General features: G+C 39.6%; 1 protein-coding gene and 1 pseudogene across 1 annotated transcript; both read right to left on the reverse strand.

The window, feature by feature from the left end:
- The window catches only part of LOC101302759, a 5,040-nt pseudogene extending 3,697 nt beyond the window's left edge, over nt 1–1,343 (reverse strand).
- Nucleotides 1,344–3,147: 1,804 nt separating this feature from the next.
- Nucleotides 3,148–6,574, reverse strand: LOC101307496 (protein TRANSPARENT TESTA 12-like). Its single transcript, XM_004299640.1, has 8 exons — nt 6,209–6,574; nt 5,564–6,105; nt 4,930–5,016; nt 4,730–4,786; nt 4,385–4,623; nt 4,066–4,184; nt 3,875–3,964; nt 3,148–3,719 (listed from the first exon to the last, which is right to left on the reverse strand). The coding sequence occupies exons 1-8, from the start codon at nt 6,491–6,493 to the stop codon at nt 3,651–3,653; spliced, it is 1,488 nt and encodes a 495-aa protein (XP_004299688.1). The 5' UTR covers nt 6,494–6,574; the 3' UTR covers nt 3,148–3,650.
- Between the last annotated feature and the right edge of the window lie 5,724 nt (nt 6,575–12,298).

Consider the following 12,298-nt stretch of genomic DNA (forward strand, 5'->3'; position numbering starts at 1 on the left):
AAAAAAAAAAAATAGTCAATCACTTTGTCTCTATTGATAGTTTATTAAGCTTCATTTGCTTACTAATTCGATTTGATTTTAGTTGAATTAGTAGTATTGATCGATCATAGAGGTGAGAAAATATTGTGATAGATTCATGAGGAGCAGTCGATTGACAGAAAGAACAAGTTGATGAGTTAAAGGGTGTGTATTAAGTAAAATAAAAAGGGCATAAAAGGAAGTTTAAGGAAAAATTTAGATAAAAAATATAAGAGGTGTGTATTAACTATATTAGGATGTGTGAATAAAATTTTTCTTGTTCTATTCAAACCAATTATTGTGAAGAAAAACCAATTATTGTGAAGAAAAAGAAAAAGAAAGAAAATTGAACCAAATTATATAGAAGGGAAAGATGCAATGTTACCAGAGCATGACGCCAGAAGCAGTAGAAAGTTTGACAAATTCCCAGATCCCAGAGAAAGCTTCCATAGACAGACCAGGCCAACTCAGTGGACACCAACCGCAAGTCGCATACACAAGCAGCATGAAACACAAGAGCCAACATGAAATATCCAAGGCCACAGCAGCACCCACAAGTCCAAAATCCAAAACATAGACAAAAATCCAGCTTACCAGGGTATGAACCACCACAACCACCAAGGACATCCACAAAGTCACAAAGTTCTTGAGCTGGCTCTGCAAGAACCTTTGCAATGGGAACATAAACGCACAGCTGAAATGCAAGGGCAATAACCAAAGGGACACCACCCCAGAAAGCTCTGACACTTCATCTGTCTGCCCCAGTAGTTTCAGAATCGGAGAAGCGAAAATAAAAATCGGTGATAGCAGAATGCAGCAGACGAACAATACGATCCAGGATCTCTGGAGATAAATCCCAAGCAGTGAGTGCCTTTTGGCCCCAAAAGCTTGCCCGCAGAGAGTTTCCAGCGCGCTAGCCATTCCCAACTATTAAGAAACAAAACTCAAAATGTCAAGAATATTAATTTTAATTAAACAACCATTGCCAGTGAGCAAATACTACTAGTGCGAATCAGGTGTACGTTGGAGAAATGTACCAGGAGACCAAATGAGAAGCCGACGATGACATTGTTGACGATGGAGATTGCAGCGAGCTCATTGTCACCGAGGTGACCAGCGAAGGCCTGAGTGATGACGTTCATGGAGTAGCCGGCAAGACGAGAGACGACAGCAGGCCCCACGACGCGCCATAGTTTCTTGGTTTCTATCCAAACTCTTGACGGAAGGCTTTTGGCATTTAGATCTTCAGGTGGACTGTCTCTGGTTGATGGTTCAGGTAATAGGGGTTGGTCAAGAACCCGAACCTCTTCTTCTTCTCTGTCCATGTCTCCTTCTCTTCCGATGGCCTTGTGAGACCACCAAGGAGATGGAGGTAGTTAACACTTAACAGCAAGCTAGCTAGCTTGACTATGAAGCTAGTGACAGATTATAAATTATTTACAGACGACACTTGAGATCGACAAGATTCGATCATACATGGAAATTAAATCTTGATTAGCGCGCGTTGAGTGGTTGTTACCAAAATCGTTTGCTATTGAAATTTAGGTAAATGGAATCTTGATTAGTGTTGGCACTCCAGCAACCTTTATAACAAATGGCTTACGCTCCTGAAGCAGATTAAAAGCTGAATCCAACACGAGTTGGGGTTTGCAAGTGAAATGGAGTCTAGAGGGGGATTAAGGATTTCGCAATATGCGCTTTATGTCAAATGATATCAAACATCAATGACATATTTTACGACAAAAAAAAAAAAAAATCAAATATTTTATTTTTTGAAGAAAAGGAAGAACTTGTCTCTTAATTAAAATGTTCATTCTTGGTCAATATGTAAAACTTTCGATAGATTTAGAACCGAATCGGGAATTAGAAACTTCTAAGAGAGTGCATTTTGGTACTACTATAAGACAAAACTGAGACTCTTAAATGGAGCAATTGTTAATGTTATCTTACGACCAGCTTTGAAGAATCAATTTTAAAAATATATGAACAATTTCGGATTCTAGCCATTATATATAGATCATCCTTCAAGAGTAGGAGAGATTATAAAACATGTGCGATCTGCAGATGCAAAGAGGAACCATGAAGAAGTTGAGGGAAAAACAATTGAGGATCATTTGTGTCATTTTTCTATTTTCCTTTTTGCTCCATGTGCTCAAGTGGTCATCAATTTGACGGAGCAGTCACAAAAAATTGACAGAAGTACCGATATAATAGAAAGATAAGATTTCCGATACCACATCGATAGACTTGAGAGTCGGGGTATCAAATCATTTAGTCTCATTGAACTCGCTCTCAACCTCAACAAATTGTCATGGTTAAAGCACTATACCACCTCCCTGAATCGTCATCGCTGATATCCGGCCATTGGTTGGTCTGCATAACACAAGGTGCACAACCTCCGTTGGAAAAGTTTTGTAATGAAATCCTAAAGCGCTCCACCAAAGTTGAAGCATATAGCGAAACCTAGAGGCAAGTCCAAACATTAGAGAGAGTTCTTTGTATTTGCTTTGTAAGTAGATTTTGTTAGATTTATTAGTATGATTGGCTCACTTCAAGAAAAGTTTAAGTTTTTTTTTTTTTTAAATTGGATAAATTCTAGTGGACAAAAAGCAAATACAACCATTGGTCAAACATGAGATAATTAACTCTAATACATACATGTCCTACGTCTAGACAAGCAAGAGACAAACTTTAATACAAAGCTCAAAAAGCCATTATTTGAAACAAAAAAACAAATTACTTAAACTAGAGTTAAAAAAGATGGACGACAAAAAACTAAAATTTAAAAAGACGGACAATCAAAAACTAAAGTAAAAAAAAAATAGACGCTTTAAACCTAAAACCACAAAGAAAAATGCAGTGAAAACCTCTACTCTTATAAGAAAAATGCAACTGTCCAGACGAGTATGACGCCTAAAAACCCATTACTTTACGTTTTCACTCACTAGACCAACGAACAACTTCGACCTAGCAACAATACAGGCTAGAAGCGCCTCCCACAAAAGCCTACTGGCGAAGCACACGATAAAGAGAGAAAAAAGAAAAATAGAAACCCAAAGGCCTGTCCCACCAGGCCACATTGCTGCAGGCCACGAGAGCTGAGACCCACATGATCAACCATCTCTTCCTCTCTCCCGCCAAGATCAGACCGGTAATGGATGTACATCTCGAAAGAGATTTTACCACCGGTTCAGTCAGGTGGCTCTTCTAGCCTTAAGCCTTTAAGACCATGGTCACACTCACACCAAATGGATGTCGCTGCTACAAGCGTCGCCTGGTCAACAACATATCGGCTTGTCGCAAACCTCAAACCACCTATATATGGCTCCCATTCCGATCTTCAGTCCCACCACACTGCAAATATGAAGTCTTCAGTCCCACCACACTTCAATCCCACCACACTGCGATCATGAAGTCAAATTCATGAAGTCATTCGTTCCAAAGCGTAGCCTGAAGATAATGAATTTTGCATGGAACGAATGACCTTTACACTTTTCTATCAAGAGAAATGGTTCTGGATCGAATTTTACACAACATCATAATCAGAATGTTACAAAAATGAGTTCGATGAATATGACAGGAAAACTATAATGCTCCTATATGTTATTTTCCTTCTGCATAAGCTTCTACGGTCATTGCTGTCCCTCTTCTTGATTATCTGGTCTAGACCACTTCTTCACTCGCCGGCCAGCAGTCAGTGCCTGCAAAATTAGGTCAACCAGATATGATGCGATAAACGATTGTCATTCTCAACCATGAATAGGCCACCAAATCTACTCAACATATTTCATTGTTTAAATTATTGTATTTGATTAAAAATTTGATGACTGTATGGTTATTGATAACGAGTTTGTACCTCATTTTCCCAATCACGACGTGTTGTGATGATAGCCAAAATTACAGTTTGTACCAAAGTACCACCAAGGACCATCCCAGACCACATACCCTGTTTTACATTAATTTGCACAAGTTAGTCCGTAATTGAAGTCTATGATTTGGTTATTTAGGAGGGAAATGTGCTGGAGGCTGATGAAAGAGCAACCATACCAAAACATCATAATCGGCAACGAATCCCAAAACTATTCCAAGTGGGAGCCCAACAATGTAATAGCAGAAAAGATTTATGTATGCCACCCATGCTTGCCATCCTGAGCCTATAGCTATTCCTGTCAAAATGAAAAACACTTGTTATAGAAAGGAGGACACAATCATAGTTGAGATCACAAATCATAGAGATTACTTCAATGAAAAACCATACTTGAACCCAATACAAAATCTTAGTCTACTTGGATTCCTTCTCAATCATTCCAGTTCCAAGCAGGAAAACATGTGCCCAAAATTGCATTCATCGTATTGACAAACTAACCTGATATAACGGGTTGAATCCCGTTAAGTAAAATGGTGACAGCCAAGAGGTAAGACAACTGATCAACTGCTTGGAGGACATCAGCACTTGATGTGAAGATGTATGCGAACTTGTCATGTAACGCAACAATGAGTGCACAAAAGAATAGGGAGATGAAGCTGGATTCGGCCACTGCAACCTTGGATGCAAACTTTGCTGCCTGACCATTTCCGGCTCCCAGCTCATTTGCTACCCTTACCCTGCGTGATCCATAATATGATTTCCAGAAAATTGCTAGACTCAAATTCATTACGTTTTCAATTCTATAAAATGACGAGTGTGGAAAGAGGTGAAAAGAAATGGTACCCGACTCCAGCCAAGAAAGCTAAATGAATCATGAACTCCCACCCATTTACAGTCATGCTGTAATATTTGATTCCAAGAAACAAGAAAGGATTAAGCATTAGAGTAGTAAAACTGGAATAATAAAATTAAGAGTTCTCCAATCTCAACCAAATTGGATTATACATTGAGAGGGAAATGTTGATAAAACAGACGTCTCATACCAAATTGACAACGCATCAACGGCAATAGTCGCATCCGATAAGTTTCCGGTCATCACTATTAAAATTCTGTAATACCAGAATTCTAAGCTGTGTATATCAATGGAAACATTTATTAGAACTCAGGGTAATGCATGACTTTTCGAAATTAAAGGCACATATATGAAACTACTACGGTGTTGAATAGTACATGTTATATCACCCCAAATAATAGTAACGATGAGGGAAGACCAAGTCCTATGACTCATATCTGTTATGTTAGCATAACTCAGCAAGTACTGTCAGAGTATTCAGATCAAGAGTATTCTAGCAAAATGCTAGCGCACGGACTTAAAAACCTCTTAAATCTACTGGTCATAAGCTGGTGAGAGCCGAGACTCGAACCGTAGACACGAAAGTTTCATACTTAGCAGCTGGATCAACTTTACCACACTATTTGGTTTACTGTTTAGTCCTAATCATTCTAACCAATTATTGTTAGGGAAAAGAAGAAAAAAAGAAGAAGAATTAAACCAAATATAGGAGGGAAAATTGCAATATTATTATTACCTCTAACCAATTATTGTTAGGGAAAAGAAGAAAAAAAGAAGAAGAATTAAACCAAATATAGGAGGGAAAATTGCAATATTATTATTACCAGAGCATGACGCCAGAAGCAGTAGAAAGTTTGACAAATTCCCAGAGCCCAGAAAAAGCCTCAAGAGACAGACCAGGCCAACTCAGCGGACACCAACCACAAGTCACATACCCAAGCATCATGAAGACCGACAGCCACCATGAAATATCCAAGGCCACAACGGCACCCACAAGTCCAAAATCCAAAACATAGACAAAAATCCAGCTTATCAGGGCATGAACCACCAAAACCACCAAGGACATCCACAAAGTCACAAAGTTCTTGAGCTGGCTCTGCAGGAACCTTTGCAACGGGAAAATAAACGCATAGCTGAAATGCAATGGCAAAACCCAAAGGGACACAATCCCTGAAAGCTCTGACACTTCATCTGTCTGCCCCAATAGTTTCAGAATCGGGGAAGCGAAAATAAAAACCGGTGTTATCAGAATGCAGCATATGAACAACACGATCCACGATCTCTGGAGATAAATCCCAAGCATTGAGTACCTTTTGGCCCCAAAAGATTGGCCACATAAAGTCTCCAGCGCGCTTGCCATTCCCAACTTTTCAAAACCAAAATTCAAAACGTGAAGAAAATTAAACAACCGTTCCCAGTGATCGAGCATTAATACTATTAGTGGCAACAAGTGTTGGAAAGACATGTACCAGAAGACCAAATGAGAAGCCGAGGATGACATTGTTGACGATGGAGAATGCAGCGAGCTCATTGTCACCGAGGTGGCCAGCGAAGGCCTGAGTAATGACGTTCATGGAGAAGGAGGCAAGCCGGGCCACGATAGCGGGCCCCACGATGCGCCATAGTTTCTTGGTTTCTATCCAAACTCTTAACCTAAGGCTCTTTCCTTGTAGATCTTCAGGTGGAGTGTTTCTGGTCGCCGGTTCTTCTAATAAGGGCTGGTTAAGAATCAGAACTTCTTCTTCCTTGTCCATAGTGGTTCCTTATCTTCCGGTGGCCTTCTGAGACCACCAAGGAGATGGAGGGAGTTAACACTTGATACTGCGCGAGCTACCTCGATTGTGAAGTGACATGGAATTATATACATACGACACCAATGATTGACCAGATTCATACTTTCTTGGTTGGGCGTTGACTGGTGGTTACCAAAATCGGCTGTTATTGAAAATTAGGTGAATGCATGCCGAGTGTTGGCATGCTTCAGCAACCTTTCGGATCGGAGGAAATGGCCTAAGTTCCAGAAGCAAAATTATAAGCTGTACTTGATTCAGGTTGGTGTGTTGGGTGAACCATGTATTCCCACGTTGTAATTTTGAAGAAATGGTACTGTCATTCTCAAAAAAAAAAAAAAAAACAACAGTAATGGTAGTGCATGACAATAAAGGTTCATTTTTTGTTAATGACACAGTAATGGTAGTGCATGACAATAAAGGTTCATATATATGATACCAGTTATTATACAGTTCCGTGTCAACTGCCCTTGAATGAAAGCTAACTTAAATCTGATGGTTGGGATTTAATGACTCTTATCTGAATTAAATTTATATCTTGTATTTTTTCTAATCAGTATCAGTTACTGTTTAAGTCTTCTCCCACGAACCGAGTCTTCATCTTCTTCTCCAGCAAATCCTTTCTGGGTTTTTTCTCCTCTTCTCCTCAATCCTCCTCTTATCATCTCACAAAAATCCATAAAATCTGCTACAAACCTAGAATGGATTCGTCGGGGACGGAGACCCAACGCTGAATCACGTGTTCTCCTCTTCTACTCTTCTCTCAAGATTACAAAATTTAGGGAAAATTTCAGATTCGACCGGAGAATCGACGAACTGGGTTTAAAGAGGAAAAGGGTTGATGCTAAGCTACTAGAGAATTGGGTTTAAAGAGGAAAAAATATGGGGTTTTTAGAATATAAGAAAAGAGATTTACAGAATTTACTTGTGTTTAGAGAGGATGAGAAGAGGAGAAGACGAGTGGGTCTGTCTCTGGTGAATCTATTCTAGGTTTGCATCAAATTTCATGGATTTTGTGAGAAGATGACAAGAGTAGAAGACGTCTGTAGTCCGAGAAAAAAAGAAGTAGATCGGAAAAAGGAGTAGAAGAGAAGAAGTCTGGCAAATCAATGAAGAACTCAATGCTGATTTAAAAAAAAAAAATACAAGATATAAATTTAAATCAAATAAGGGTCAATAAATCCCAACCATCTGACTTAAGTTGGTTTTGATCTAAGGGCAGTTGACCAAATGTTCCCTGGTCAGTAGGTGACCAGGTGAACGGGACTGATATGCTATAACTAATTCTTAGCCTCGTATATATATGTTAACAACTAGGAAGTACAGAAGGATTTCATATATTAGCTAGCTTCAACAACTTTAATATGCGTTCATCTGTTCCGATGAAATGGCTAAATTACATAACATGTTAATTGTTTTTTTTTTTTTTTTTTAGAAGAAAATTCATTAATAACAAAAAAAATTACAGCATAACGGAATGATCGGTTATGGTGCCTACACCAAAACGCCCATTCCTACCAATAACCATAGTTACAGGTCCGTTACAAAAAACAACATCCATGAGCCAAAAGGACCCAACCCCTAACCAAATTTTACTCCCAATACGAGCTACCAAAGCCTGGAAGTAACGATATAACCTTGCTACCAACAATAAACCGAGCCAATTATCCTTCTTCAACACCGTGTCCAAAAACCACCAGACTATATGCAAAGGCAATCCACCCACATGTTGACAACCAGACAACACCAAGATGAAACCCCAAGAACAACGCCACCAAAGTAGCATACCAACCAAACCAAAACACCCCAACTCTCGCTCGAAAGAGGAGAGACTTATTAGACCTAACCAATACCAAAAAACAAAAAACCCTAACCTAACAATACCAAAGACCAAAAGTAAAAACAAGGACCAATTCAAGCCCAAACAGAAAGTCCAGACCCAATCACCCACCAGATGGACATAGAGACAAAGGCCCACAAAGAAGACCCGATCCACTTGCAAATTGGCCCGACTCGGCAGATCCCTCAGAGAACTGCTCCGCCACCTCCGTCGACCCCCTGCCGCCACCATCCTCCCAACTTCCGCGTGAGGGCCTGAAAAAGTATCACAACCTTCATCTGAAACCTTCCACATATCACACCAGGACTGTCCAACCCAGATCGAAAAAACACGATCTGAGCAGAGCAGCGCCACCGCAATCTTCCCCTCCTCGAACCACCTCCAATCCCGCGATACCTCTACCTGCCCTCGACGCATCAGAAAGACCAGAATAGTAGCCATATCGACCCACATCAGAAGCACAAGCCAACTTATACTGGATCGCACCCATTCCGAAGCCATTAACTCTCCCATCCTCCGACCACCACAATCCATAGCCCAACCAATAGCCCGTCCGGCCACACCCATCATACACCGACGAGCAAGCACGAAGCCGCTGCCAGATGCGAGGGCGCCGCCGGACAGACGACGAAAACTTGAAATCTCTCGAACCCTAATTCCCTCCTATTTTTGTGGAGCTCTCACAATTATGTTAATGTTTTTATTTTTGTTTTTGAGGAACAGATAACGGGATAGATGGCCTAACCTTTATCGAGTGAAATTGAAAAGCCGAGGAAAACAAGAATATAAAGAGCGAGCATTAGATATGGAACCTAACTACCCAAAAAAAAAAAAAAAACAATAGACAGACCAAACGATATCACTCCCCTGTTAGACCCAGGCGAGATTGACAGCACAGATCAATCCTAGTTGCTGTACTAGAAACAATACAGTATATATAACAACAAAATCTATAACAAATTGATAGAAAAATAGATAACTGAATTGAAAACAATTCTTATACTAATCTAGGATTCAGAAAGATATCAATCCTAATATATAAACGAAATTTAGAAGAACAAACTTGTGAGAGAGGCTTGCAAAAGCAATTTCCTTAAGACAAAATTTCGTCCCCGTACCTGTGCAGTGCTTGATTGAAAGTAGATATTCATCCTGCAGGATACAACTCTCTATCCAAGGCCTTTGCGCAGATACCTTAAATCCTAGTAAACTTCACTTGTGTCTCTCTTTAGGAATTTTGATAGTAGAGATGTCAAAAAGAATCGTGAATCGATATATTTTTCTAAATGAATTGATCGTTCTTTTATAGATGTCAGATAAGAAGACACGACTGTTCACAAATAGAGTTTAAGTTTGAACATATGTAACTGTTGATAAAAACAGTTAGAATTTGTAGTTCTTTTATCTGAAAAGTGCAAAGAAAATAAATTCATTTATTGGAATTTGAATTAAGTCCAAATACAAGAAGGAGACTTGTCTCCAACGTAAGACTCTATCCCAATAAGTTGTAACATCCCCAACGGACAAAGAAAACAACAGACACATTCAAGCTATAACAAAGAGGAAAGTTAGAAAGTCTTGGAGAATCTCTTCGACAATGAATAACATAAAATCGAATCGATTAGGAGGCAAATCCCATCAAGTCAAACCATTTAAAAAAAGATGTTTATATTGCTATCTTTGAAAAAATAAACAATCAACAATGAAAATAACACCAGATAACAACTCACCCATCTTCATTCCTTTCTCTCTTCTTTTCTCTCTCTACAACAACACCACCACCACACAACTCCGACAAAGAGCAATGACGTCGTTCCCACCAAACTTGAGAGTTGAGAATTTTTGGATCATTACCGTTCACAATTGAAGAAACCCAAAGAATCAGACCACAATTTCCATAAGTTAAGATAGTGTTTCTGCATAATCCCGGAGACTATGTAGAATCACGGTGGAACAGACAATCATGTACAAGAGACACAAGGACATATAGTGGTTCACCATGTCATCGGAGGACATGGCTACGTCCACTTACGAATCAACTATCACGGCCAATAGGCCTTTGTGGAGTGAGTAGAGATCATCCATCCTTTCTACATATGGGAAACCTTCCTTTTATAGCTAAAGAATGTTCCCTCCTTTTACATATTATCAATGTGGGACAAACTATACATGACTATTATCATGGTGTCTTCTTGTGGAGCTTCGAGGAACACTTTCTCGATGTGGTACCGATGATCTTTCACCATGGCGAGATGGGATATGCATCGTGTTTACAAGTTTCATGACTGGTCTATAGGCGGGGAAGGTAGTTCCCAACTATCAATTACAGATAGAAAAGCAAATAATTTTAGGGGATATTCTTAGTTTAGAAAATAATGAATCTGGGATTTGATTCAACCCTGAAATTGTGAATATGAAATTTTACACATTCAACAATATAGCTTTGGTAAGAACACTACCAGGACAAACACTTTAGCAGACGAAAAAGTTTCGTCGGCCTGTTAGCTTAATTCGTCGGCTAAGATCTTAACCGACGAGCCTTCGTCGGCTATGGTTTCGTCGGGAAAGGGTCGTCGGCGATAACTTTAGCCGACGACACTAGAAGATGAGACACAACCGCCTATATAAAAATTTTGAGACATTTACCTTCCGACGATAGGGCTCCCCATAGGGAATAATAACGGTAAATAAGGTTGACCGCTACTATCGGCACCGAGACGTTACCCGATTTACGTGATTTTTAAACCATAGCCGTATTTCACCATTCTGAACACATCTTATTTTACGAGATTTTTGATAATTTTGCTTCCTATGTAGAGTTGGTTCACAAAGTTGTATAACCTACTAAACAAGTTATATAACATTAGTAGACACGTGATTCTTATGACTAAATTCACAAACCAAAATTCGACCGTCAGATATGATTATTATGACGAAAGATATCTATGGTAAAAAATTCAACTGGATCCGACAACGTTAAGGGCTCGATCGAAACGGTCAACCCTAATCTATCGTCACTTATCACACGAAAACGCTCATATCTCCCTCTATATTACATAGTTTGGTCAAACCTTCCACATGAAAAACTCTCGCGTAGATGAGACGCAACTTCCCATATAAAAAGTTTGAGACATATTGACACGACCCACCCCGAGTTTCACCCTGAAACCCGGAGTAAGTCGTGTGAGGACCACCTCCAAGGAAAGTTTACCGAAAAATCGACATAACCTCCCTTGAAAATGGACAACCCTTCCTAATAAATACCTGTAAACACTTCTGAAAAAAATCCAAATCCAACCTTAAACTCCTGGAGCCTTCGTGCTCCCCAAATCACAACATCTCCCAATTTAATTACCAACTTAAACAAGATAATCTCATAGCCAACAGCCACAGTTCAGAGCAACTCTATTTGAAAGGAAATGGACTAGAAATATAAAAATGAGCGGAAGCTACACTATTGACTATGCCTCTTCTCCAAATATGTCCGACCTCAACTATGCAATCCTGCAAACTGGGCATTTTTAAAACGAAGAGCCCAGGGGAAAACATTTCAAAACGAAACGTTAGAGTGAGTGGACAAAAATAAATTAACGAATAAAATATTTATGTTTCCCCAAATCAATTTCCAAGGAAAATCGAATGCATGCTGCAAGCGATAAAACTTTTAGCTCATAAAATATCGAGCCTCTCAGGCTCTATAATATATGTATGTATTTACACACGTCCATACTCCCTATATAAATTCATGGGTCTATATAGGGCTACTACGCTCGCGTCCAACGCTCACGTCACACGCCTTAATGCGGTGCTTCACTACGCCATTAAAGTGGACAGACGGGTGTATAAATATGTGTCCATACCCCCTATATGAATTAGACACTCATATAGGGCTACTACGCTCGCGTCCAACGCTCACGTCACACCATAAT

Source organism: Fragaria vesca, linkage group LG5 (genome assembly GCF_000184155.1).
Source record: "Fragaria vesca subsp. vesca linkage group LG5, FraVesHawaii_1.0, whole genome shotgun sequence".
Lineage (NCBI taxonomy): Eukaryota > Viridiplantae > Streptophyta > Magnoliopsida > Rosales > Rosaceae > Fragaria > Fragaria vesca.